General features: G+C 40.9%; 1 protein-coding gene across 4 annotated transcripts in view; it reads left to right on the plus strand.

Annotated features, from left to right (window-relative positions):
- The window catches only part of abr (ABR activator of RhoGEF and GTPase), a 78013-nt gene that overhangs the window by 36301 nt on the left and 17762 nt on the right, over nucleotides 1–23950 (plus strand). For all 4 annotated transcript variants that reach the window (XM_058086229.1, XM_058086230.1, XM_058086231.1 and 1 more), the window contains 9 exons: nucleotides 1508–1648; nucleotides 1781–1902; nucleotides 3574–3742; nucleotides 5128–5247; nucleotides 5348–5423; nucleotides 5522–5626; nucleotides 7012–7086; nucleotides 11036–11133; nucleotides 11210–11341. In XM_058086229.1, coding sequence (XP_057942212.1) covers nucleotides 1508–1648; nucleotides 1781–1902; nucleotides 3574–3742; nucleotides 5128–5247; nucleotides 5348–5423; nucleotides 5522–5626; nucleotides 7012–7086; nucleotides 11036–11133; nucleotides 11210–11341 — 1038 coding nt within the window. The remainder of the gene's footprint in view (nucleotides 1–1507; nucleotides 1649–1780; nucleotides 1903–3573; nucleotides 3743–5127; nucleotides 5248–5347; nucleotides 5424–5521; nucleotides 5627–7011; nucleotides 7087–11035; nucleotides 11134–11209; nucleotides 11342–23950) is intronic.

Raw genomic sequence — 23950 nt, forward strand, 5'->3', positions numbered from 1 at the left:
CACCTCATCGTTGCACATTACTTACAGACGCATATGCTACGTCCTTACTGCACACAAAAAATGCTAATTGACCTTCAGTGTGAACATGGCCGTAGTCTCCAAGGCAGGAGCGTATTAGAAGGTAGCAAAAAGCATCCGGCATCTTCTGTATCCTGACATTTGTGTTGCCTAACTGTGCCACAAGATCAACTCGATGAATTTTTGTGGCCACTAGGTGTCGCCAAAAACACCCGCTACCCCGCATAAAGGCCACACATGTTGAATTAGACATTCATTCATTCATTTTCTACCGCTTTTTCCTCACAAGGGTTGCGGGGGGTGCTGGAGCCTATCCCAGCTGTCTTCGGGCATGGATTTTCATATATAATAATAAGTAGTTGCAGGACCAGCCAAGCCATTAAAACAAGTGTCAACTATAATTAATACAGCAATTCACCAAAAACTCCAAATAAAATCTAAATAATAATAATAATCATCATCATCATAATATAAATCATAATAATAATCATAATATAAATCATAATAATATAAATAATAATAATCATCATAATCATAATCATATAAATAATAATGATAATAATCATAATATAACAATAACAATAATAATAATATTCAATAATCATCAGAATCAATAATAATCATACTCATAAATAATAATAATAAACATCATATAAATAATAATAATAAACATCATATAAATAATAATAATAATCATCATATAAATAATAATAATCATCATCATATAAATAATAATAATCATCATAATAATAATCGTCATAATAATAATAATAATAATTATTATTATTATTATTATTATTATAATTATAATAATGGCTGTGCTAGCGCACAGACCTCACAGCTAGGAAACCCGGGTTCAATCCCACCCTCGGCGTGGGTACTCCTGGTACTCCGGTTTCCTCCCACATTCCAAAAACATGCTAGGTTAATTAGCGACTCCCAAATTGTCCATAGGTATAAATGTGAGTGTGAATGGTTGTTTGTCTATATGTGCCCTGGGATTGGCTGGCCACCAGTCCAGGGTGGACCCCGCCTCTCGTCCGAAGACAGCTGGGATAGGCTCCAGCACCCCCGCGACCCTCGTGAGGATAAGCTTTAGAAAATGAATGAATAATAATAATAATAATAATAATAATAAAAGCTTCAATTTGCATCCATCCGTTGGAGCAAGAGCCTACCCCACACAGCCCCATCAGGAGTGTTTCTTTAAACGGCGAGCGAGGAGACCCGTTGGCAGGGCTCACTTTGGAAGGAGGCGGCTGATCAGTATTCCGTGGGCAGCTTCTTTCACCTTCATGTACTGATGAAGTCGGCTGGAACAACAAGAAGGAAATGGCTTTCCCTCAGATGACTCCACCAGTCAATAAAAAAATGGCGCATCTTGTGTTTTGGGGGCAATGCAGACTCAAGGTCAAGAACACAACATGGTCTTTCTTCATCAACTCATTTTTACTCTTTCTGTGTGTGTGTGTAACCTCTTGTGCTGCAGGATTTGCTCAAACACACGCCAAAGGACCATCCCGACTTCCCCCTCCTGCAGGACGCTCTGCGGATATCTCAGAACTTCCTGTCCTCCATCAACGAGGAGATCGACCCCCGCAGGACCGCCGTCACCACGCCCAAAGGAGAGGTGCGTATGCGTGTGAGGAGGAAGAGTGCGGCCCGATTTGCAGATTGTGTCCAAATAATGATATGGAGGTCATGAAAAAGCTCCCGCCCACGCCGTGTTTTGGCACAAATAAGATGGTCGTTATTTTTGTAGGCTCGTCAGCTGGTGAAGGACGGCTTCCTGGTGGAGGTGTCGGAGAGTTCCAGGAAGCTACGACATGTCTTCCTCTTCACCGACCTGCTCCTCTGTGCCAAAATGAAGAAGACATCTGTTGGGTGAGCCATCTACGTACGGTTAGGACTGACGCCATCATCGATTGTGGAGACCACGGCATACTGACTACTACATACTTCCATACTATACACACTCCATACTGCATACCCAATCTATCAGACAGTATGCAAAGCGTCTACACTACAGCGTACTACATAACCCACAATGCATTGCGCTTCTACCTGAGACGAAATGGACAGACTGAAGGTCTAAACCAGGGGTCTCAAACTCAATTTACCTGGGGGCCACAGGAGCTAGGGTCTGGGCAAGGCTGGGCCGCATCAGGTTTTCAAAAAAAAAACAAAAAACGCATTTATTAAAAACAGAAAAATATACAAACTATAAATAAAAGCTCTGATAAAACATTCCACTGTTCTCAAATATCTTATTTTTTATTTTTCTACACAAAATAAGATGAAAAATAAATAAACAAATCAAGAATAAAGAAAATCAATCAGTAATAAATAAATACAATAATAATAATAAAAGGGCAAATAATAAAAACTTAAGAAACCACATATAGTTGGTGGGTAGACAAATGATTTTTTTCAGATTAAAATGAACAAAGCATTATTAGAGCCCTGTAGACATGACAAAACACGACTATAGTCACATTTATACTCTTTTTATTTACAACATATTGCGCAACTGCAGGGTCTTGAGACACATGCTAACTCGCAAACTAGAGAGCTAGCGACCCAAACGGTAGCCTTCAAGTTATTTCCTTTAAACTTAAATAGCCAAAAACTTACCACTTCCACACGAATAGGGAGGATAACTATTAACAGTTATTTAACCTTTAACATGAACATGAATCAAACGTAATAATTTTTTCTGGGTACATGATACCATACAGCATCCATATCAAACTTGCGCGGGCCGCACTAACATTAAACTTTCATATCAAGGCGGGGGCCTCAAACTAGTGTCCTGCGGGCCTCATTTGGCCCGCGGGCTGTGTGTTTGAGGCCCCTGCTCTAACCTCTTTAAATACATAACTTTATTGAGATTTTGCTTAAAATCAGGCGAGAAAGTCTCCGTTTAGATCCCGAGTGTTTCATTTATTTGTCCAAATTTAGTTCGGACGAATTCAGCAAAATTTAAGCTAGCCGAAGTGAGCAATGTACTTCCGGTTATTTTCACAAAAATAAACCCCCCCCTTACTTTTCTCATACAAAATAACATCGTGATAAATCATGCTTTTACTTTGAAAAACAAGAAGCTAACCAACTCGCGATATATCCTGCTTGACACCGCCGTTTGGTCGGTGTTAAGCTAACGTTTTTTTTTCCACAATGACGTCACGTTGTGTTGCATCTTGGGTAATTTGAGTGTGAGTAGTCATCTGATGATACATACTCAACATTTAGTATAAGTAGTAGCCAAGTATGCGCTTTCCAACACAGCCCAGGTGTTCATTCTTGTCATGAGGTGTAATTCACATTTGAACCACTAGATGGTACTCAAGTCTCGTATGTGTACTTGACACAGAAGATGTCTATATGAATGTTTTTACGATGTGTCCAGCGACGCTGTCTGTGAGCGTGCACCGTTTTTGCACTGTTGTGTTTATAGTCAGCAACTGAAAAGGAGTAGGAAGAAGCAGCGTGTATTATACTACTTATAATACTTATTGACTGTCACTGATAATGACCTCTGCCTTCCGTCCGCAGTCGTCACCAGCAGTACGAGTGCAAGTGGTACATCCCTCTTGCCGACCTGACTTTCCAGACGCTAGAAGAGTCGGACTCGTGTCACAGCATCCAAGTCCTCCCCGAGCACGAGATTGAGGAGATGAAGATCAAGATCTCGCTCTTAAAGAGCGACATCCAGAAAGAGAAGGTACGCTAGTCGCTGCGGGGCGGCCATACATTTAGCTTTGTAGGATGAAACTTCTTGCAATTTCTTTGTGAAGCCCTCATATGATGCATTGAAGTGATCATCAGCTGATCAAAACCAAGGACACAAAGGCGTTCCAAGGCCCCCCAGTGTGTTCCAGGTCTGCCCCCACGTCCCCACAGAGTTGTCCTCGTTCTCCATCGGCTTTAGATCAGGGGAGCACACAGGATGTTCCAAAAGAGTGTGGTTATTCCTCAGGAAGATGTCTGCAGACAGGGCCTTCAGTTATGAGGGACACCCCCAGCACCTTCTCCATATAGACAGCTGCTATAAGCCATGCTAATAACAGGATCTACTGTAGCCTTGGACAAGGTGTTGGTCCTTGAACATGAACGTAAGCTCTTTACTGCGGCTGAGGGCGTTATGAGCAAAGATGGAGATACCAAATGAAACCTACTGTAGGTGAGTCGCAGGAATACGTGTTATTTGACGTGTTTCAGTGTTTATGTGCTACACACAGAGAACACGTGCCAGAAGGGCTATTTATATTAGTGACGGAAACGTGACGTCAGTGGTGCTTTGGAAAAAACGATGTTATTACCACGTGTGACGGGGAGCAGAGAGTTCCTGTCATCCCACTTGCATGGTGCTACAGCCTCCCACTCAGGGCGGCTATTTCTAGTCAGGGTGGCTCCATCGGATAGCACACGGACTCTGACTCACAGTTCCCAGTCAGGATGTGTGTGTTTGGGGTCCTTTAAGGATGAATAACGTACAATTAACCACAGACATTCCCGCAGAAGAGGGAAAGGCCAATATGGCGTCATCAACATGAGGCCACTTCAGTCATGTGTTTATTTATGGCTACTTGGTGTCCTTGAGTGCCCATCTGTGAATAAAATTATTATTATTATTATTATTAATAGTAATATAATATAATATAATAATAATATTATTATATTATATATATTATATTATAATTGTTAATATAATAATAATAATAATATATAAAAAATATATATAATAAAAAATAATAATATATATTATATTAATTATATATTATTGTAATATATTATATAAATATAATATAATATACAATATATTATTATTAGATATATAATAATAATATATAATAATAATATAATTAATATAATATAATATATTATTATTATATTAATAATTATAAAAATACATAATATATATAATATTATTATAATATTATTATATATGATCATATATAATATATAATAATATATAATTAATATAATATAATATATAATAATAATAATATTATTATTATATTTTTTATTCTAATTATATTATTATTATTATTAATATTTTATTTATTTTTTTATTATTTTTATTATTATTAATTTGCTGTCCCGTAGAAAGCACCGAGGGGTCAGAACCGTGTGGAGCGTCTGAGGAAGAAGATGAACGAGCAGGAGTCTTGGCTGCTGCTCCATTCCCCCACCATCCCTTTCCGCATTCACAACAAACACGGGAAGGTAATAAATACTCGGATGCAGTCCTCGCGTCTCACCGCTAGATGGCGACAAACGTCAATATGAACTAAATATGAAATGTGTTGCATCTTCTTTGGTGCAGAGTTACCTGTTCCTGCTCTCTTCTGATTATGAGAGGTCAGAATGGCGGGAAAGCATCCAGAAGCTCCAGAAGAAAGGTGAAAAAGTGCAAAAAGTCGGCAAAAAGTGCACATCTCTGCTTTCGGCAAAAAGGCAAAAAAAGGCAAAAAGTGCACATCTCTGCTTTCTTTTCCAGACCTCCAGACATGTGTGCTAAGCTCGGTCGAGCTGCAAGTCCTGACTAGCTCGTGTTTAAAGCTCCGAACCGTCCACAACATTCCTGTCACCAGTAATAAAGACGGTAAGCCACCAGCCCCCCCCCCCCATTGACGCTTATGGAGGTTCCACTGAGCTTTTCATCCATATGCTAGCCGTCACAGTGGTGGGCTGCACTCAGCTGACAGCATATGTTTGTTTTTGCTCCACATTCCCACATTGATGTAAAGTAGGATTCTTTATGTAGTTTATAAATAGTTTGAGCATAGGAAACTTTTTTTATATTTTTATTAGAGACCTCTAGACATGAACTAACTTCCCTATAGTCACCTTTACACTTCTATTAGCCACTGCAGTGGACATAATAAAAGAAAATAAGACATCACACATGTTAACGACCTGAAGCCCGCCATGGCGAGGGTGCTTTTATTTACTGAAACAGAGTTTGGGTACGCATCCCTACCACTCCTGATGACGGGAATGTTGAGTCGGCTGTTATTGTGCTTTGGTTTCTGGATACACTGAACCACGATTGTGTTGAAACACTGCAGGCCCCACATTCTGCCTCTTAGCGTGTGACATAATCATCGTTGTAAATCTTCCAGCCGCACACATGCACCTCCATGACACAGGTCGCACAGAGCGGCACAGTCGGGGGTTGGAATTGAGACCAGCTGGCAGAGGAATGTTGTCATAATTAAGCGGATGGATGACATTGCAGAGACCCGCTTCTAAGTGGACTCCTAAGTGGGCTTTACTGCTGAAACATTTGTAGTTAGGTTTTTTTTTTTTTTTTTTTGTCATGTTGGATTTGTGGCCTGCAGGTCGTTTTTTGGGGCACAGGCCACATTTGGAAAATGACAAAAAAAATACATAAAATGAGGAAAAGTTGAATGCTGGAATGCATTGAAATCTATAATCGGTCTGAGGATTGAACCAGCAACCTCCAGGTTCCTCACTCTGTGACATGGGGGTGAGGGGGAAATGAACCTAAAAATATTGAATGATTGAAAATGTGTGAATAATTAGAAAGGTTGACATTTGAAATGTTGTCATGTAAAACTAGAGAATGAATCGTGTTGGAAGGAAGCGAACCAGCGACCATCAGATTGGGACTTGAGCCATGTCCGTGTAGAATAAGAGGAATTTTAGAGTAATGGAAAATAATTTTTCACCGCCATTTCATTTTTCTATTGATTTTTAGCAGATTGAAAACATTGTAATTTCAAATATATCAGTTGAATGAGCGACTGAGAATCGAACCAGCAACCGTTGAATGGGGAAAAACAACCCCGCTACCTCCTGAGCCATGTCACCCTGTAAAATGGAAAAATTATTTTCACCAACAGGAGGCGCCAAATAAATTGGCCTTTTATTTTTAATGGAAAGATTGTCTCAAAAAATATGAAATGAAATCTGCAGACAAAAAATGAGGTGCGTCGCATTAAAGGGACTTCCTGTCTTTCCCAGATGAAGAAGCTCCGGGCTTGTACGGCTTCCTCCACGTGATCGTCCACTCCGCCAAAGGATTCAAGGAGTCAGCCAGTAAGTCGGCCGGCGACACAACTTTTTTTTTTTTTTTTTTCCTTTTCCACACGTCTCCACATTCCAGCTGTGCATACTTGGTACACACAGCTGCTGTGTTCAGGCACACATGACTCCCATCAATCACTTGCATTGTGCATGTAGTGACCCATCAGGCAGCCCCCACTAAATAGCGGTGGGGGCCAAATTTACGTTTTATTTATATAATGGCACAGCAAACCCTTTAGGCATAATACTTTTTGGATTTCCTGGATTGTTTTGCATCCTGTTGTCTCAGACACTGTCGTGTGTGTGTGTGTGTGTCACACACAAGCCATCATTGAGTGTCGGATCTTCGCAAGACCTCACAGAGGCTTATTTGAGATGTGCCAGGAATGGACAGCTGGCATTTGGGAGCACATTGTAGTCGGTCACACACAGTTTAAATATCAAATATCTAGAAACTAGACAGAGAATGATGATTTCCTCCGTTACCATGACAGCTGTGAGGATGTGAAAGCCGCCTGATGGAATGTTCCGGGTAAAAGATTGGATCTCAATCTCCTCAGGAGGCTTGTTTGGTTCATACAGGAGATAAAACGATGAAGAACAATGTCCATGATGGAGCCCAACTACGTCCGGCCAGAGTAAAATCAAGTCAAAACGTAAAAGACGTATAAATATTGTAATGGTAATGGTTTTATTTCATTTGAACATGCATCAGATTACAATTGAATGCATCCCATAATCAGTTCCCAGTTTCACATGTCCAAAAGGAGTAGGAAGAAGCAAAGCTTATTAAATCCTACCCCTCCATCTGGTACGTTTACAATCAGTAACTGTGACATTTGTTCACTTCCTGCTTTCTCAATATAATTTTATTTTTTAAATTTAATTTTATATAATTTTATTTAATTTTATGTAATTTAAATTTATTTAATTTTATTAAATTTTTATATTTTTATTTTTATTAGTATTTTTTTGTCGCATACCAAAGTAGGAGGTGATATGAGCATCCAATGACATAATGGCTACCATAGTAACTGTCCTTACTCAATCCATCCCATAGTTTGATTCCACATACTGAAATGCTATGGCTAGCATAACGTAGTTCTAGCATAGAAGTGTTTCAAATGTACTTCTTCCCTGAGATCATATTTCTCCTCTCTTGTAGCGAAGTATTGAATGACATTTTTAGCTAATTGGTTATTTTTAGCCTTATGCATTATTTTAGCTGTTTGAAGATGAACTATATCAGCAAGTTGAAGTATTTGTGATTTTAGAAATAAGGAGTTAGATGTTCTCTGCAGGCGGCATTATGAATTATCCTTACCTACCTTACCTTATTGTGGTATGTGAGTTATTATTATGAGTTTTTTATGGAATACACTGTTGCTGTATCTGTATCTGCTGTTGCTTCATTTTGTCTTCTTCAGACATTCCTGTTGTTGGAAAAGCTCACTTCCTGAACCAGGCAACAGTGATTAATAGTCATATGCATATAGTAGTTAATGTCAGAGTTATGATTCATGTCGAGTCGAAATCCCTTCACTCGAAATTCTGCCTCATGTTTTTCTGATTGGGAATTTGCACATGCACATTCCGAAACGTTGCATCTTATTTTGTAATGTGTCTTTCCCGTGGGAATTGGCTTTTAATTCCGCCTAAGGCAGTCGTCAAACTAGGTCACAGAAGCAGGAACCGGGATTGAAATCTCCAAACATGACCCAGTAAAGTGACGTTTATTATCTTCTGTTTATGAGTACTAAATAAAATATATCCAAGATCCAAACTCTGCACACATTTCCACTTTTCCGATACGCTTGGACACATTGCTACTCCAGGTATACTTTTTGTTGGCTTCAGTTTGGAGTGTATACTTCACTGGCTCCCTGTTAAAATGACCTTAAAGGCTGTGATTGGTTAGCTTTTAAGCTAATTTTCCTGTGTGCGGTAATCTCAAAATTATCATAGTAGTTTGGTCCAAACATCACAGTCGGTTTCCGCAAAGTAGGATTCCTTATTTAGAAATGGAATACTTTTGTACACGTGACTCTCTAAATACGGGGTTAATATTATTAGAGACCTCTAGACATAAAATAACACCCCTATAGTCATATTATACATATATATTTGAATGTATTAATAGCGCCTTCATTTCGACCACACACAGCGCAAAATAAAGAGGTTGTTGTGATGTTCGGGGTGTCAGTGAATGCATCTCACGGTTGATGAGTTGGAGATACATATATAGTATATATTACACCGCTGTAATGTTAACATAGTCAATGAAATAAATGCTGTTTTTATGTTTTATTTATGTTTCTATTAGTTTTCCAACAATCCGGTTCCAGCTGATCGCTACCCGTTTTCTGTTTCCCGCTTTTAAGCATCCAAACGCCAACGATAGTCCCTCGTTTTTAGACCTTAGAGGACGCTGATTAGTTTAACTGGCTGTTGCTTGCTACCTGATTCTGTGAGGCCTTCATTTGACCTTGTGTCCAGCGCACCCCCAGGCCAAGATTAGCATCCCGTATTAGAAGACAAAGCCACGCTGAGACGGAAAAGGATGGCGTCCATTAACCCTTGCATTAAGGGTTCAGAGACCCCATGCGGACTAATCCACCCCCCTCATGGTCACCCTGATGGTGACCTGCCGAGGAAATAGAAATTCATGGCGTTGCAGTTGGGTCATCCTATTCCTCCCAGCTCTTCTGCAGGACCAGAAAGATCTATCATGTGTGGGATGCTTTTTAAGAGTCCATCAAGACGTGACAGGCATCCACCATCATCAGTCATACCATATCGAATCAAATGTCCAATAACGGCTCAACAACGATGCAATTTATTCCGTATCTCCCATGCGGTCCTCTCCACCGCTAACATCCTCCTCTGTGGGAGTCATTGAACCCGCGCCTTCCAGCATGCGGGTCCAAGCTCTAGACAGATGTCAGACATGCAGCAGTGCAGTCTCCAAGAAGTGCTACAACAGCATTTAAAGAAACGTAATTGCCCCGTGTATGAGCCAGGCGGGACCCCCGTCCCAGGAGAGGGACTGTCACCGTACGAGGACGTACACCGGACGGAGATTGATGGCTTTCAGTCCTCAAAATACAACATGTCCACTCCTCAAGGACTAGTTCATGTTGATGGAGGAAAGCGGTGATGTCATGTGATGTGTATGTTCTTCTTCTGTGATGCCGCAGTGTTCAGGCGTGTGATTCCAAGTGCACATACTAGGAAAAAAACACGACTAATATCACCGTTCTCACTCGTTTTTCAGCTAAGTACTCACAAGAGTGAATTGGATATTATGGGATGGATGGATGGACGACAAAATAGAATGCGTTTGCCGACTTCCTGATTTCTTATTTTGGACGTTCTGACGTGTTTTGGATTATTGTCCTGCTGCAGAACCCAAGTTGCTTTCAGCTTGAGGTCCTTCAAGGTTTTTTGGAATGCAATGTGCAAGTCTCCCAGGTCTTGTAGCAGCAAAGCAGCCCCAGACCGTGATACTACCACCACCATATTTTACTGTTGAAATGATTTGTTTTTTTGTGGAAATGCAGTTTTTGACTGGTTTGGGTGTTGGAACTCTGCCATGCTTTCTTAAAGTGGATTCATGAAAACTGACCTTAACTGAGTCAAGCGTTATTGTTTGCGTGTTTTTTTTTATAATAAGATTTGTGCTTATGTCAAAAAGACTAAAAACAAAGAAAGACAGACCACAAATCTTTTCTTTTTTGGCAGTCAACGTCTCAGCTGTTTCTTCATCCCCCTTTCCATAAGTAACAAAATGCACCCATTTAAAGCTGCCATACGGTTCCAATATCCTTTATTATCGCCCCCTTTCTCCTTATGTTTCTTTCACAAGGGAATGTCCAAGCGATGGCTATTTGTGGTTACTGTATGTGACGACATAATTGGGTTTACACTACATGACCATGTCCTTATTTGTGTTTCTTCCTAGATCTCTACTGTACCCTTGAAGTGGACTCGTACGGATACTTTGTGAGCAAAGCGAAGACCCGAGTCTTCAGAGACACGACAGAGCCTCAATGGAACGAGGTCGGTAAATAACTCAACAAGTCAACTCCTCTTGGGTGGTTTCATTTCATCGACTTCTCCTCGTGTCGTCTGACAGGAGTTTGAGATCGAGCTGGAGGGTTCCCAGTACCTGCGGATCCTGTGCTATGAAAAGTGTTACGATAAGAGCATGCTCAACAAGGATGACAACGAGATTGTGGACAAGATCATGGGCAAAGGCCAGGTCCAGGTAAAAAAAAGAAAACACCTTTTATATCTAAGATGTAGGTTCATAACAAAAACAGCCCACGCACCACACTTTGGACACACCAGATCTATAGTATACATGAGAGCAGTGACTCATTTTGATTAGCCGTCTGTCCTACCAGCACAATGGTGTGGTTTTGTAGCGGTTAGCTCCTAATTGATCCAATCGGAATACTGGTCACATTTCCCACTTTCGTCAAACGGGACTTCCCGTGTCTCGTTGTGAGAAATATCCTCATAAAAATCCCTTTTCGGAGACGTGTGGAACCACACGCCGCCCCCGCCACGGCGTGTGTGGTGACTTGATGGATGAAAGATGCGACTTTCAAAGCATTGATGCTGGAGTTCTACGGCGCCACCTACAGATCCCGCCGTGAGTGGATACGGGAAATGCGGTCAGTCGAGTGAAACTCGACTCCTGTCATTTTCCTCTCAATCGTAGCAAATTGCAGCTGTTGCCGCCATATTTGATCAAGTCTCCTCTGCAGGTTTTAATAGCACTTATTAGGTTACTGCCTCATCTTCTTCTCCAGGACGGCGGAACGTAGCAATCGGTTGAACTCATGCAAGGCATGTTTGGTGCTGCAGGTATACGACATACGTCATTAAAAGGCATCATTTGTTCATATTCCAATCATATACAAATACACAATATGCAGTTATAACACAGGCTCGGACTATTGGCCAACAGCATTTATCGTCGTTTATCGTGTATAAGCTGCTACGTTTGTGTGTGTACGGTGATGTGGCTAATTTATGGCTAAAAACCACATTTCCCATGATGCTTAGAGTGCAGTTTCGGCAAGCTAAACAACTGGACTACTACCGGACTACTGGGAGAAGATAGATAGCTAATTTGCCTCCAGACAAAAGTGACTCAAAGAGAAATAATGAAAGAGATTGAGAGAGGCTGACAAAGTGTGTGATGAAGGACTTCTGAGGCTGTTCAATTGTGATGCTGAAGTAGACGACTTTAGTGGTTTTATTTCCCAGGTGGAGGAGGAGAACGATGACGATTGACTTTGTGTCAAAAGTTATGAACAAATCTTTCCATGTAACATCTTTCTGTGTACTAAATATCCCATCTTATGAAGTGCGGCCTACATATGTGCATATCATTAATTGAATTTTAAGATTTGATCATACATGACAGTAAATCCCGCCTCCTCTGGTGTGGCTGCCAATTAGAGAGACAAACGTTACTGGGAACATCCACTTCTGGCCAACAACACGGGGAAAAAAAGCATAAATACGTCACGTGTTTGTTGGTTGGCTTTGAGAGGCAGAAGACGGAGATGGCGAGCGAGCGAGCGAGCGAGCGAGTGAGAGAGAGAGAGAGAGGTCCCAGACCCTTGAGAGGGTGGGAACAGGAACAGTGTGTGTTTGATTACGTGAGTGGGAATGTTTTAAAGCAGGGTTGGTCCGGGGGCCGTTTTCGTCTGCGGCGTTTTTTTTATTTATTTATTTATTTATTTTTATTGGCCTACACCACATTCTAAAAATATAATAAAAAAACAACAACAAAAAATATAAAAGCAAAAGTTTACAATAATGGTCTAATATTGAGGAAAAATTGCATTAAGTTGAAATATTAAATAATAATATTTATTAAAAATGAATAAAAGTAAATGCATCTTCTTTAAATAAATAAATAAATTAGATTTTTTTTTAAATTTTTTTAATAATTATTTTAATTAAAAAAAATTATTAAAAAATAAATGAATAAATAAATTATGAAAGGAAAAAAACATTCTTAAGCCATAATAATAATAATCATAATAATATCACAGAAACAGAATTTGGGCAGATTATTTAAAACAAAATTTGAAAATATGAAGAGGAAGAAGTCATAGTCTTAATTTTAAGTGAATAAACTCAAAATAGTGTAATTTATATAATTAATATTATTTATTTTAGTATTTTATAGTAAATAATAATTTAAATGAGTTGAAATATTAAATGTATAACATTTAACACCCCTGTTTTTAAAGAAACAATGCCATTCGCATAGAGATGTGATATGATTTCAAATATGATTTTAAACTGGAAAATCCATCAACATATCAGCTTTTTCCACCCTTTATTGTCGTGGTAATGTCCAACCAATGAAATCGTCCAACTGCTGCCTTTTCCCTCCAATAAAACCCCAACAATCGTTGGTAAGAAAGCTGACTGGTAAAAGCGAATGCTGAGACCGGAGTGGAGCTATTTGCTTTCTTGGTGAGGCCAAGTTAAGAAGGGGCCTTCAGTGCTTTGCTTTCCTCTCTGGAGACCTTGACGAGATTGTGGATTAGGGACTGACCCTAGATGGGCATATTGGGATGGAAGCTTTCTCTTTTTTTCTCCAACAACCCCCCACCCATCTACTGCTCTCGCTTCCCTTGATGAGAAACGCCATGTTGTTAGAATATGTAGGAATTCACGCTGCGTTGTTAGATAGTTCCTATTTCTTCAGATGTGGTTTAATATGTGGATGGGGGGGGGGGTTGGCCCGCTGGCCCGCGGCACATTCTGAGAATACAATACAAAAAAAACAGCAAAAATGTACAAATAATGCCATGACAATAACCTTGTCATATAATGAGGGAAAGTGTCATTTTAATTCATAATTTATCATGAATATGATTTTAAGTCATTTCCATAGCATAAAGAAAATATATATTATAATAATAATAAAAAAAATTGGTGGTGTTGTTTTTTGGCCCGCTGCACATTCTGAAAATACAATACAAAAAAAACAGCAAAAATTTAAAAATAATACCATGACAATAACCTTGTTATATAATGAGGGAAAGTGTAATTTTAATTCATAATTCATCATAACTATGATTTTAAGTCATTTCCATAGCATAAAGAAAATATATATAATAATAATAATAATAATAAAAAAAAAAATTGGTGGTGTTGTTTTTTGGCTCGCTGCACATTCTGAAAATACAATACAAAAAAAACTGCAAAAATTTAAAAATAATACCATGACAATAACCTTGTTATATAATGAGGGAAAGTGTCATTTTAATTTATAATTCATCATAAATATGATTTTAAGTCATTTACATAGCATAAATAAAATATATAATAATAATAATAATAATAATAAAATAATAATAAAATATTTTTTATGAGAAACATAATTAAATATCAATTAAATGTGTGCGTGGGAGGGGTCCTGTAGGATCCTGTGAGCAGCGTGGGTTATTTGCTGATTGCAATATAAATAAAGTCCTATCAGTGACAACAATCATGATGATTGGAAGCCACAGGATTTTTAGACATTTTTACCAGAACATTTTGTTCATAACTTTATTGTTCCTTGCCTTGCATCTGTAGTCTATTAGAAGACAAACAAAAGGCGTTCAAGGCGTTCCTGTACTTTGTTTTTGGACTTTCTGTGTAGCAGAAATTGTGTGTCTATTTTCCAAACATCCTTCGTGCAAACCATCTCCACGCACCTCAAACGCTCCCAGTTCTCCCAGTTGGCACAGACGTCGGATGTAACGTCCCGTGCTCTTCTTCTTCAGTTGCATCACTCACTGTTTTGGTTCCCGGTTCCAGCTTTGTGTAGCGGAGGTCTAGCTATCACTCAGGTTCGGCATTGCTTTCATCTGGTAACCCGACCCTCAACACACGCCCTCCCTGGCCTCCCTTCTTCAGGGTTTTCACGTGTAGAGGACATCTCCCGTAATGTCCTCGACCAACCTCCACCGCCTCAACAACCCCTGGGACTCTGCTGGGGGTTGTTTTTATTGGCTTATATTAGGGTTGAGCGCATGTCAGTACCCCCCCCTCCTCCTCCCGACATCTCCGCAGCCTTAACGGGCCCCAATAAACCGTAACCTGACCGGCTTCCCGGAGATAATGGGAGCCAGATAAGTCGGACATCGCACCAAGCGATGAAGACGTCTGCTCCGTGCCGCTATGAGGCTCCTCTTAGAAGCATGCGATGTGCACATTAGCCGGCGTTACTGTAAAAGTACGGGTGCAAAGGGGCTGTAAAGTTTGCGGCGAGCGTCTGTCTGCACTCTCGTTCCCACTTAAGCGCCGTCGTCTTCCCTCGTCGTTAAACATTCCATGCGAAGCCTGACATTTATATGCTTGCCGATGCTTTTATTGGTGAAAGGGCCGGCGTTTTGGCTAATTGGATATTGTCTTGTGGAACTTGGAAACAGGTGCGTCATGTACGAGGTTCAAACTTTGTCTCTTAGACCGATGTAAAGACTTAAAAACACACAATTAGAACAAATTCTAGTTTTAAACTTTGTTCTTCTATTTGTTGGTTTGAGGCTTTTTTTTGTTTTTTTTTCCACTCAGCTGCCAAACAAACTTTATTAGATATAAAGTTGACTACAGGAGGGTATTTAACTCCACAATCCTTGATGCTAAACAGATATACAGTAAACCTCGGATATATCGGACTCGGATATATCGGAAATTCGCTCACAACGGACAGATAAAAAAGGAGCGATTTTTCTGTAATGCATTTCCAATAAAAATTCATTGCATATATCGGATTTTTTATAACTGATTTCGCCTATTTCGGACAAAATGTCCAGTCCCGTTCCAATGCATTTCCATTAAATTTCCCTCGCATATATCGGATGGCCGCATCGTGGCGCTCCGATTCGCCAAATCGTGACAGGCCGCTATACGACGTCATTTGCAGCGTTTGCAGCGTTGCCTGCGCGTCCAGGTACATTGGAAACATAGTCAAGGAAATGCCTTTTTAGAACGGATAAAATCCGATTTACGCATATACCGGATATAAATCCGATATATGCGTAAAACGGACATTTTCCGGTATACGCATATAACGGGTTTCGCTTATATCGGACAAAACCAGTGGGAACAATTGAATCCGATATATCCGAGGTTTACTGTACAAAAGTCACGTTGTAGTCAGTCATAAGAAACACCAGCAAATAACAACAATACTGAACAACGAGGGTCTCTTGTATTAACTTACGATGAATTTCATCCAAAAGAAGACTGTTGGCATCAATAAAATGGAGCGTTGCAACAGCAATAGCATAAGCTAATGTTAGCTTGTGTGCTTATTGTTGTCATTTTTAGCCATGTACAGTGGAACCTCAGTTTTCAGTTTTACAACAGGAACAAATATTTAATGTCACTTTTCACTTGTTGACAAGATGACAATGTTGAGTGGCGAGGGGTGAGGGAAGAACCGAGCAACACATTCTTATTTTTTATTTTTTTATTTTATTTTTTTAATTTTTTTTTTTAGTTTTTTTGGTTTGAGGCTTTAAGGCTGTATGGGCGTATAAATGTTATTTATTTAGTTTATACCCGCTGTCATTTCAAGCTGTGATACGTCATGTTTCTACCCAACACATTGCCCACGGCGACACACACACACACACACACACAGAGCTGTCAGCAACACTAACAGATGGGTGTGTTGTGTGTCGAGCGCTCCACAGCCTGCGCTTCATTGTAGATATGAATAACATCAGCCGATATATTACCTAGTGTTTATTAACACACGTCTCCTTTCATGAGTCGGTATTTATTCCTTTGAGTATTTATGAATTTAATAACAAAAAGGTGTTATATGATCACCATATTTTTCCCCGCAGTGTTTTTTAATGAGGCCAAACCCCCACAACTCTGTCTCTGAGAATATGGAGCTTTTTTTTTTTTATATATCGGAGAATCCCAATTAAAAGCATCCTCCCTGGAGTTGACACAGCTCAGAGGTTTTTTTCCTTCTCTGTCACGGGCCCTCACTTAGACGTCCATCTTGGAATGAGCAGTATCTGCCACGAGGGATTTAGATGCCTTAAATAACGACATGCTCTGCTGCAAACGTTCTTCACTCGTGGTACATTCCTTGTGGGGGGGGGGGGTCCTCTTGTCTATCAGGATGAGTTCTGATTTTATTTTTAGGCCAAAAGTAACAATAATGACTAACAGCGATGATGTATTTAGAAAAAACAGGATCGACGACTGCAGTTTTACATGCAGAAATAAATGATGGATGGATGGATGGATGGATTCATTGCCTGTGGATGGATGGATGGATGGATTCATTGCCTGTGGATGGATGGATGGATGGAAGGAAGGAAGGTAGGTGCATGTGAGTCGGTGCAGGAAGGAAGGATGGAAGGAGTGAAGGAAGGAAGGAAGGATGGAAGGAAGGAAGGTAGGTGCATGTGAGTCGGTGCAGGAAGGAAGGATGGAAGGAAGGAATGAGTGAAGGAAGGAAGGTGTGTGTGAGTCGGTGTAGGATGGATGGATGGATGGAAGGAAGGAAGGTAGGTGCATGTGAGTCGGTGTAGGAAGGAAGGAAGGAAGGACAGATGGATGGAAGGAAGAAAGGCGTGAAGGAAGGAAGGAAGGTGCGTGTGAGTCGGTGTAGGAAGGAAGGATGGATGGATGGAAGGAAGGTAGGTGCATATGAGTCGGTGTAGGAAGGAAGGAAGGAAGGACGGATGGATGGAGTGAAGGAAGGAAGGAAGGTAGGTGCATGTGAGTTGGTGCAGGCAGGAAGGATGTAAGGAAGGAAGGAGTGAAGGAAGGAAGGAAGGAAGGAGCGAAGGAAGGAAGGTGTGTGTGAGTTGGTGTAGGAAGGATGGATGGATGGACGGATGGATGGATGGAAGGAAGGAAGGAAGGTAGGTAGGTGCATGTGAGTCGGTGTAGGAAGGAAGGATGGAAGGAAGGAAGGATGGATGGAAGGAAGGATGGATGGAAGGAAGGAAGGAAGGAGTGAAGGAAGGAAGGTGTGTGTGAGTTGGTGTAGGAAGGATGGATGGATGGAAGGAAGGAAGGAAGGAAGGTAGGTGCATGTGAGTTGGTGTAGGAAGGAAGGATGGAAGGATGGAAGGAAGGAAGGAAGGAAGGAAGAAAGGGAGGAAGGTAGGTAGGTAGGTGCGTGTGGGAAGGAAGGAAGGAAGAATGGAAGGATGGATGGAAGGAAGGAAGGAAGGTAGGTAGGTGCATGTGAGTCGGTGTAGGAAGGAAGGATGGAAGGAAGGATGGATGGAAGGAAGGATGGATGGAAGGAAGGAAGGAAGGAGTGAAGGAAGGAAGGTGTGTGTGAGTTGGTGTAGGAAGGATGGATGGATGGATGGAAGGAAGGAAGGAAGGAAGGTAGGTGCATGTGAGTTGGTGTAGGAAGGAAGGATGGAAGGATGGAAGGAAGGAAGGAAGGAAGGAAGAAAGGGAGGAAGGTAGGTAGGTAGGTGCGTGTGGGAAGGAAGGAAGGAAGAATGGAAGGATGGATGGAAGGAAGGAAGGATGGGTGGATGAATGGATGGAAGGAAATGAGAGGCGTGTATTCTTGTATATTCGTGTATATTTGTACTGTACTGTACAGTAAGGATGGAAGGAAAGAAGGAAGGAAGGAAAGAAGGAAGGAATTGTCACCTTCTTTATGGAGTCGCTGGCATTTGTTGGATTATTTAAATAATAATTATGGCGATGCCCTTCGGGGCAAACTGACTAGCTTGCTAATTTCAATATTGTCCCAAATATGAACCATATGAAAAGCGAGGTGCATAAAAAGCGAAGTTTAACTGCTTGCAAAAAGGTGTAGAAATATGGCTGTAAATAATCTCCATATTGTTTCTGTCCTCCTGTTTTGATTGGGCCATGCAGGGCAGTCAATGTTAGCGTCGGCTGACTTTGTAACGCTTCCTCATTATAATGTTGCATAATGTAATAATAAGAAGGATTGGCTGCAGATGTCGGGCCTGCACGCGTGCAACGCACATGCAGAAGGCAGTTAGACCAACGCCGAATTGCAACGAGAGCCCCAGATGGGGGCCAATTATGGGATGCCGAGGGTTAAAGTGAGAACAAAGGAGCCCATCAGAGATTGAAGAATGAAATGCTCTCCAGAGACTCGGCGACTCCTCACGTTTGCTAGCGACCTTTTGTCTCACCGAGTCTTTGTGCAAAAGGTAATTGGAAGCAGTCTGGTGGGGGGAGGGGGGGTTATAGGACGATGGTCATATTGGAGTCTGTCAAATTCAGATAAAAGTGTCAGACAGCGGCCGTATAATAGGTTTTCCCGTTTGACAATCAGAAAACTGGACTGTTTCTTCCATTTCCCTTCTCTGCTCTTATTATGAAAGCTGTTAAGAAGCCTCACGGAGATGAATTGTGCGGTCGGAAAAAGGATCCGCTGGCGCTTATATCATCCTTTTGTAATGGCAAAATCTTAGTGGTAGCAAAGTACTTAAATCATTCTCGCATTGCGTGTTTCGTTGTACTTGCGCTGTACAAAGAGTATTCCCAGTCCAATTGAATTCAAAGTGTCGCTTGATTGGTATTCTTCTCTTTTTACAAACACGCAACAAAGCCGCCGGTCCCACGGCTCCTCTCCGGTCGGTCGAAATCTGCGGTTTTATCGGCAACAGATGACACCGGGGGAGGAAATTCACCTCTTTTCCCATCCCGGCACCATTCTGGCTCTTGGAGCAATAAAGCTCATCCTGCCAGCTTTTCCCGCCGGGCTCGGCTCGTGGGTTCATCTCAGCTGTGTCCTCCGTGTGAGTCCTCTGTGTTTCCTTCACGCTCATGCGGTCAATCGTGGTATTCGCCGTTTAGGCTTGCGATTGGCCATTTCATCTCTTCTTTTAACGCATGAACTGGGAATTTACGAGTCCTTATTTTTAAATGGAATACTGTTATTTGCTCTAAGCGCTTCCACAGAAGGTCTTGTGGCTGGGATAGTACTTCAGTGACTCACTGGGAAGAAATCTTGTACCAGTAGAAGTACTATCTGATTGCTGTATTATTTCAAGGTATAGTGGTGATAACATGAATGTTGATGATTTATACCATGATGTTGAAGAAAACAAAGGACGCAAAAATCTGACAGGGATTTTAATGGTTGGGTTCTGATATGAAATGTAAAATAATTTGCAGTAGAAGGCATTATTGATGTGCTTATTACTAAATACACACACAATTTCTTCTCCACAATTAATATTGACCAAGTACAGGAACTTTGAAATTTGGTGTCCACAGCCATCACACGCGTTAACGAGCACCTTGAACGCCTTGTGTTTTACTTTTAATACACACCAGCTGCAAAGCAGGAAGCTAGGCTATAGTTATGGGGCCAAATTAAAATGAGATATCTAAACATGGTGTCCAGATCATCATGATCGTTATCACCGACATATATTGTACTGAATGCATGGTTTTATTTGCCAGTATTTTTCATGAAATTTGGTGTCCACAGCCATCACACACGTTAACGAGCACCTTGAACGCCTTGTGTTTTACATTTAATACACAGCAGCTGCAAAGCCGGAAGCTAGGCTATAGTTATGGGGCTAAATTAAAATGAGATATCTAAACATGGTGTCCAGATCATCACGATCGTTATCACCGACATATATTTGACTGAGTGCATGGTTTTATTTGCCAGTATTTTTCATGAAGTTAACACTGTACAATCATCACGGCCAACAAGTCCATCCAGTCGTAACTTCGGCTTTGTTTAGTCAGCATCGGTAATGGTAATGGTTGAATTTCATTTGAACATGCATCAGATTTTATTACAATTGAATGCATCCCATAATAAGTTCCCAGTTCCACATGTCCAAAAGGAGTAGGAAGAAGCAAAGCTTATTAAATCCTACCCCTCCATCTGGTACTTTTACAATCAGTAACTGTTACATTTGTTCACTTCCTGCTTTCCATAATACAGTTTAAGGTTTTTTTTGTTTGTTTTTTTGTTTTTTTAAATAATGTACCTCGTACCGAAGTACGAGGTGATTTGACCATACAATGACATAATCAGTAGCTTGAGATGCTATAGCGTATCTCGTCCACTTGGATTGCTCTGTGGATTTTATTCCGACATCGACTGACATCTGCCCGGATCTCCCGGAGTCACGCGGCCATCTTTATGGATGAGTCATTCGAGAAAGCGCCCATATTCCAACATGCACCCTAAAAATGCCTGGAAGCCAATGAGCCAAAGTCCTTAGTATGGTTTGTCAAGTCAAGTCATGTTTATTTATATAGCCTTAATCACAAAAGATTCCTTTAGTAAGATTCCTGTGTTGCGTTCCAGTGTTGGTATCATTTCATGATTGGGGTATTTGATGCTTTGCTTGCTATACCAAGACCGTAGCAATGCTGTGCCTGTCGTTTGATCCTGTTTTATGACTTCCTGCCTCCAAGGACAGGGGTGGCTGACCGCCCACTTCCTGTCCCGGCTGAGCTCTCTGCGTCGAAACTGTGTTATGTTTGTTTTGTCTTACTTGTATCACTAGTCAGAACACGCAGAAACTGGTATTATGGCCGATTCGTTGCCATGACGCCAATCACTTTGACATTTGCAAGGACACTTTGAGGGATTAGGACAAAAATATGAACTGGCTTGTCCTTGGGAGGCCAAGTGGGTTATTGTCGAATGATGTATCTTCATTAATAAATTGCCAAAGTGATGAATCCAATGGCGTATGTTAGCGCCTAACCCCCCCCCCCCCCCCATATCCTCCCATCTTATTATTGGCATGTCACCATAATATGAGCTAATGATTTGATCTAATGCGTCGTTGGCCATGTGATACACTGCAGGCAGAACAGGAAGGTGTTTCAGTTTTTCAGTTTGTGTTTGACAGTTGGACATAATAAGCAGTTAGATTTATCTTTCAACCCCCCCTCCCCCCCACCCACCTAAAATAACTTTATGAATCCTGAATGAATTGCAGCTGTTCTGAAGAAGAAACATATTTTGCACGGATTTGAACTTTTGTCCAAGACAACACTTTTCAGTATCAGTTGGCCTTGGCGATAAGACAAGTTTATGGTTTTTAAGAATATTTTTTCATATAAATATTTTCAATATAAATATTTTACTGCAATATTTATATATATTTTTTAAAGCATATTTTTAAAGTGACACACACAAACTGACAGGGAGCCAAAATTGAAAGTTGCATATTTGTGGAAGTATGTTTTTCTCGGTGAAAAGAGCCTGTTGTTGTCGTCACTTGGTGTCGCTCAGTCCAACAATCCTCCCAATTACCCATGGGAATGTTGTCAAATTGTCAGCTGTTTAAAGGATGAGGTGGCTGCCATTGCGCGGCGGCGTGCAGGGTCACACCAAATCCAGCAAACCGACACCGCGTGTAACATTTCAGGAATTGTTGAACGCTGCCGTCGATGAATCACTCGGAGGTGCTTCTAATTCACCGCAAGGCGGCATCCAGACAGACCAGCCGTGTTGGCATTGTTGACATGGGCTCGGTAATAAAGCCTTTTAAATGGCGTCGGCGACCATCACAACACGCTTATCTCAAGTGGCCTCTTGCATAACCACTGTGATGAATTCATCTCGGCGCTAATCTTTTCCAAAACGTCCCCCCCCCCCCCCCCCCCCCCCAAATGCGTGGACGCTATCTCCAGCGTGTACCTGTTCATCTCTCCGCTTGTCCCGCTTCCAGCGTGCCGAGTGGGCGTTCTTGAGGGAGGCCGGTCTCACATCGGTGGAATTATGTAACGGGTGTTGTGTAACCGGCGGGTAGAAGGAAGTGTTCTGTGTTGCATTCCACGGCCTGCAGAGGAGGTGTCTGGGTGTTTGCGTCTCCTCCGCTCAGTCCAGTCGTAACCTGATCATGTTTGATGAAACCAAGTGATGCGAGCTGGTTCTCGTCTTTGGTTCCGTCTTCAGAGCGAGCTAACTCGGAGGCAAAGAAGTCATTTCTATCTGATGAGGTTTTGATCCATACTGACTTATTTTTTATGGGTTATCAGTAACAAGAAGTGATCTGTGGTAGACGACAAATTATTGACCCGGAAGTGATCGGCAAGAAACCAATTGGAGCTTACAATGCTGATATTAATGCGAAGCTACAGTGGCTCACAACATCAGGGGCATGCACTGGGGCACCGGGTTAGAGCAACCACTAATCGCTGATTCATCGAATTTTTTATTTCAAAATGTAAATAACTTCTGATCACAGCCTCTAAAACAGGGGTCTCAAACTCAATTTACCTGGGGGCCACTGTAGCTAGAGTCTGGGCAAGGCTGGGCCGCATCAGGTTTTCCAAAAAAACCCCGCATTTATTAAAAACAGAAAAATATACAAACTTTTTCAGTGCTTTGGTTCCGATTTTCTACAATAAAAGCTCTGATAAAACATTCCACTGTTCTCAAATATCTTACTTTTTATTTTTCTGCACAAAATAAGATGAAAAATAAATAAACAAATCAAGAATAAAGAAAATCAATCAGTAATAAATAAATATAATAATAATAATGAAACGACAAATAATAAAAACTTAAGAAACCACATATAGTTGGTGGGTAGACAAATGATTTTTTTCAGATTAAAATGAACAAAGCATTATTAGAGCCCTGTAGACATGACAAAACACGACTATAGTCACATTTATACTCTTTTTATTTACAACATATTGCGCAACTGCAGGGTCTTGAGACACATGCTAACTCGCAAACTAGAGAGCTAGCGACCTAAACGGTAGCCTTCGAGTTATTTCCTTTAAACTTAAATAGCCAAAAACTTACCACTTCCACACGGATAGGGAGGATAACTATTAACAGTTATTTAACCTTTAACATGAACATGAATCAAACTTAATAATT

Source organism: Doryrhamphus excisus, chromosome 11, assembly GCF_030265055.1.
Source record: "Doryrhamphus excisus isolate RoL2022-K1 chromosome 11, RoL_Dexc_1.0, whole genome shotgun sequence".
Taxonomy (NCBI): Eukaryota; Metazoa; Chordata; class Actinopteri; order Syngnathiformes; family Syngnathidae; genus Doryrhamphus; species Doryrhamphus excisus.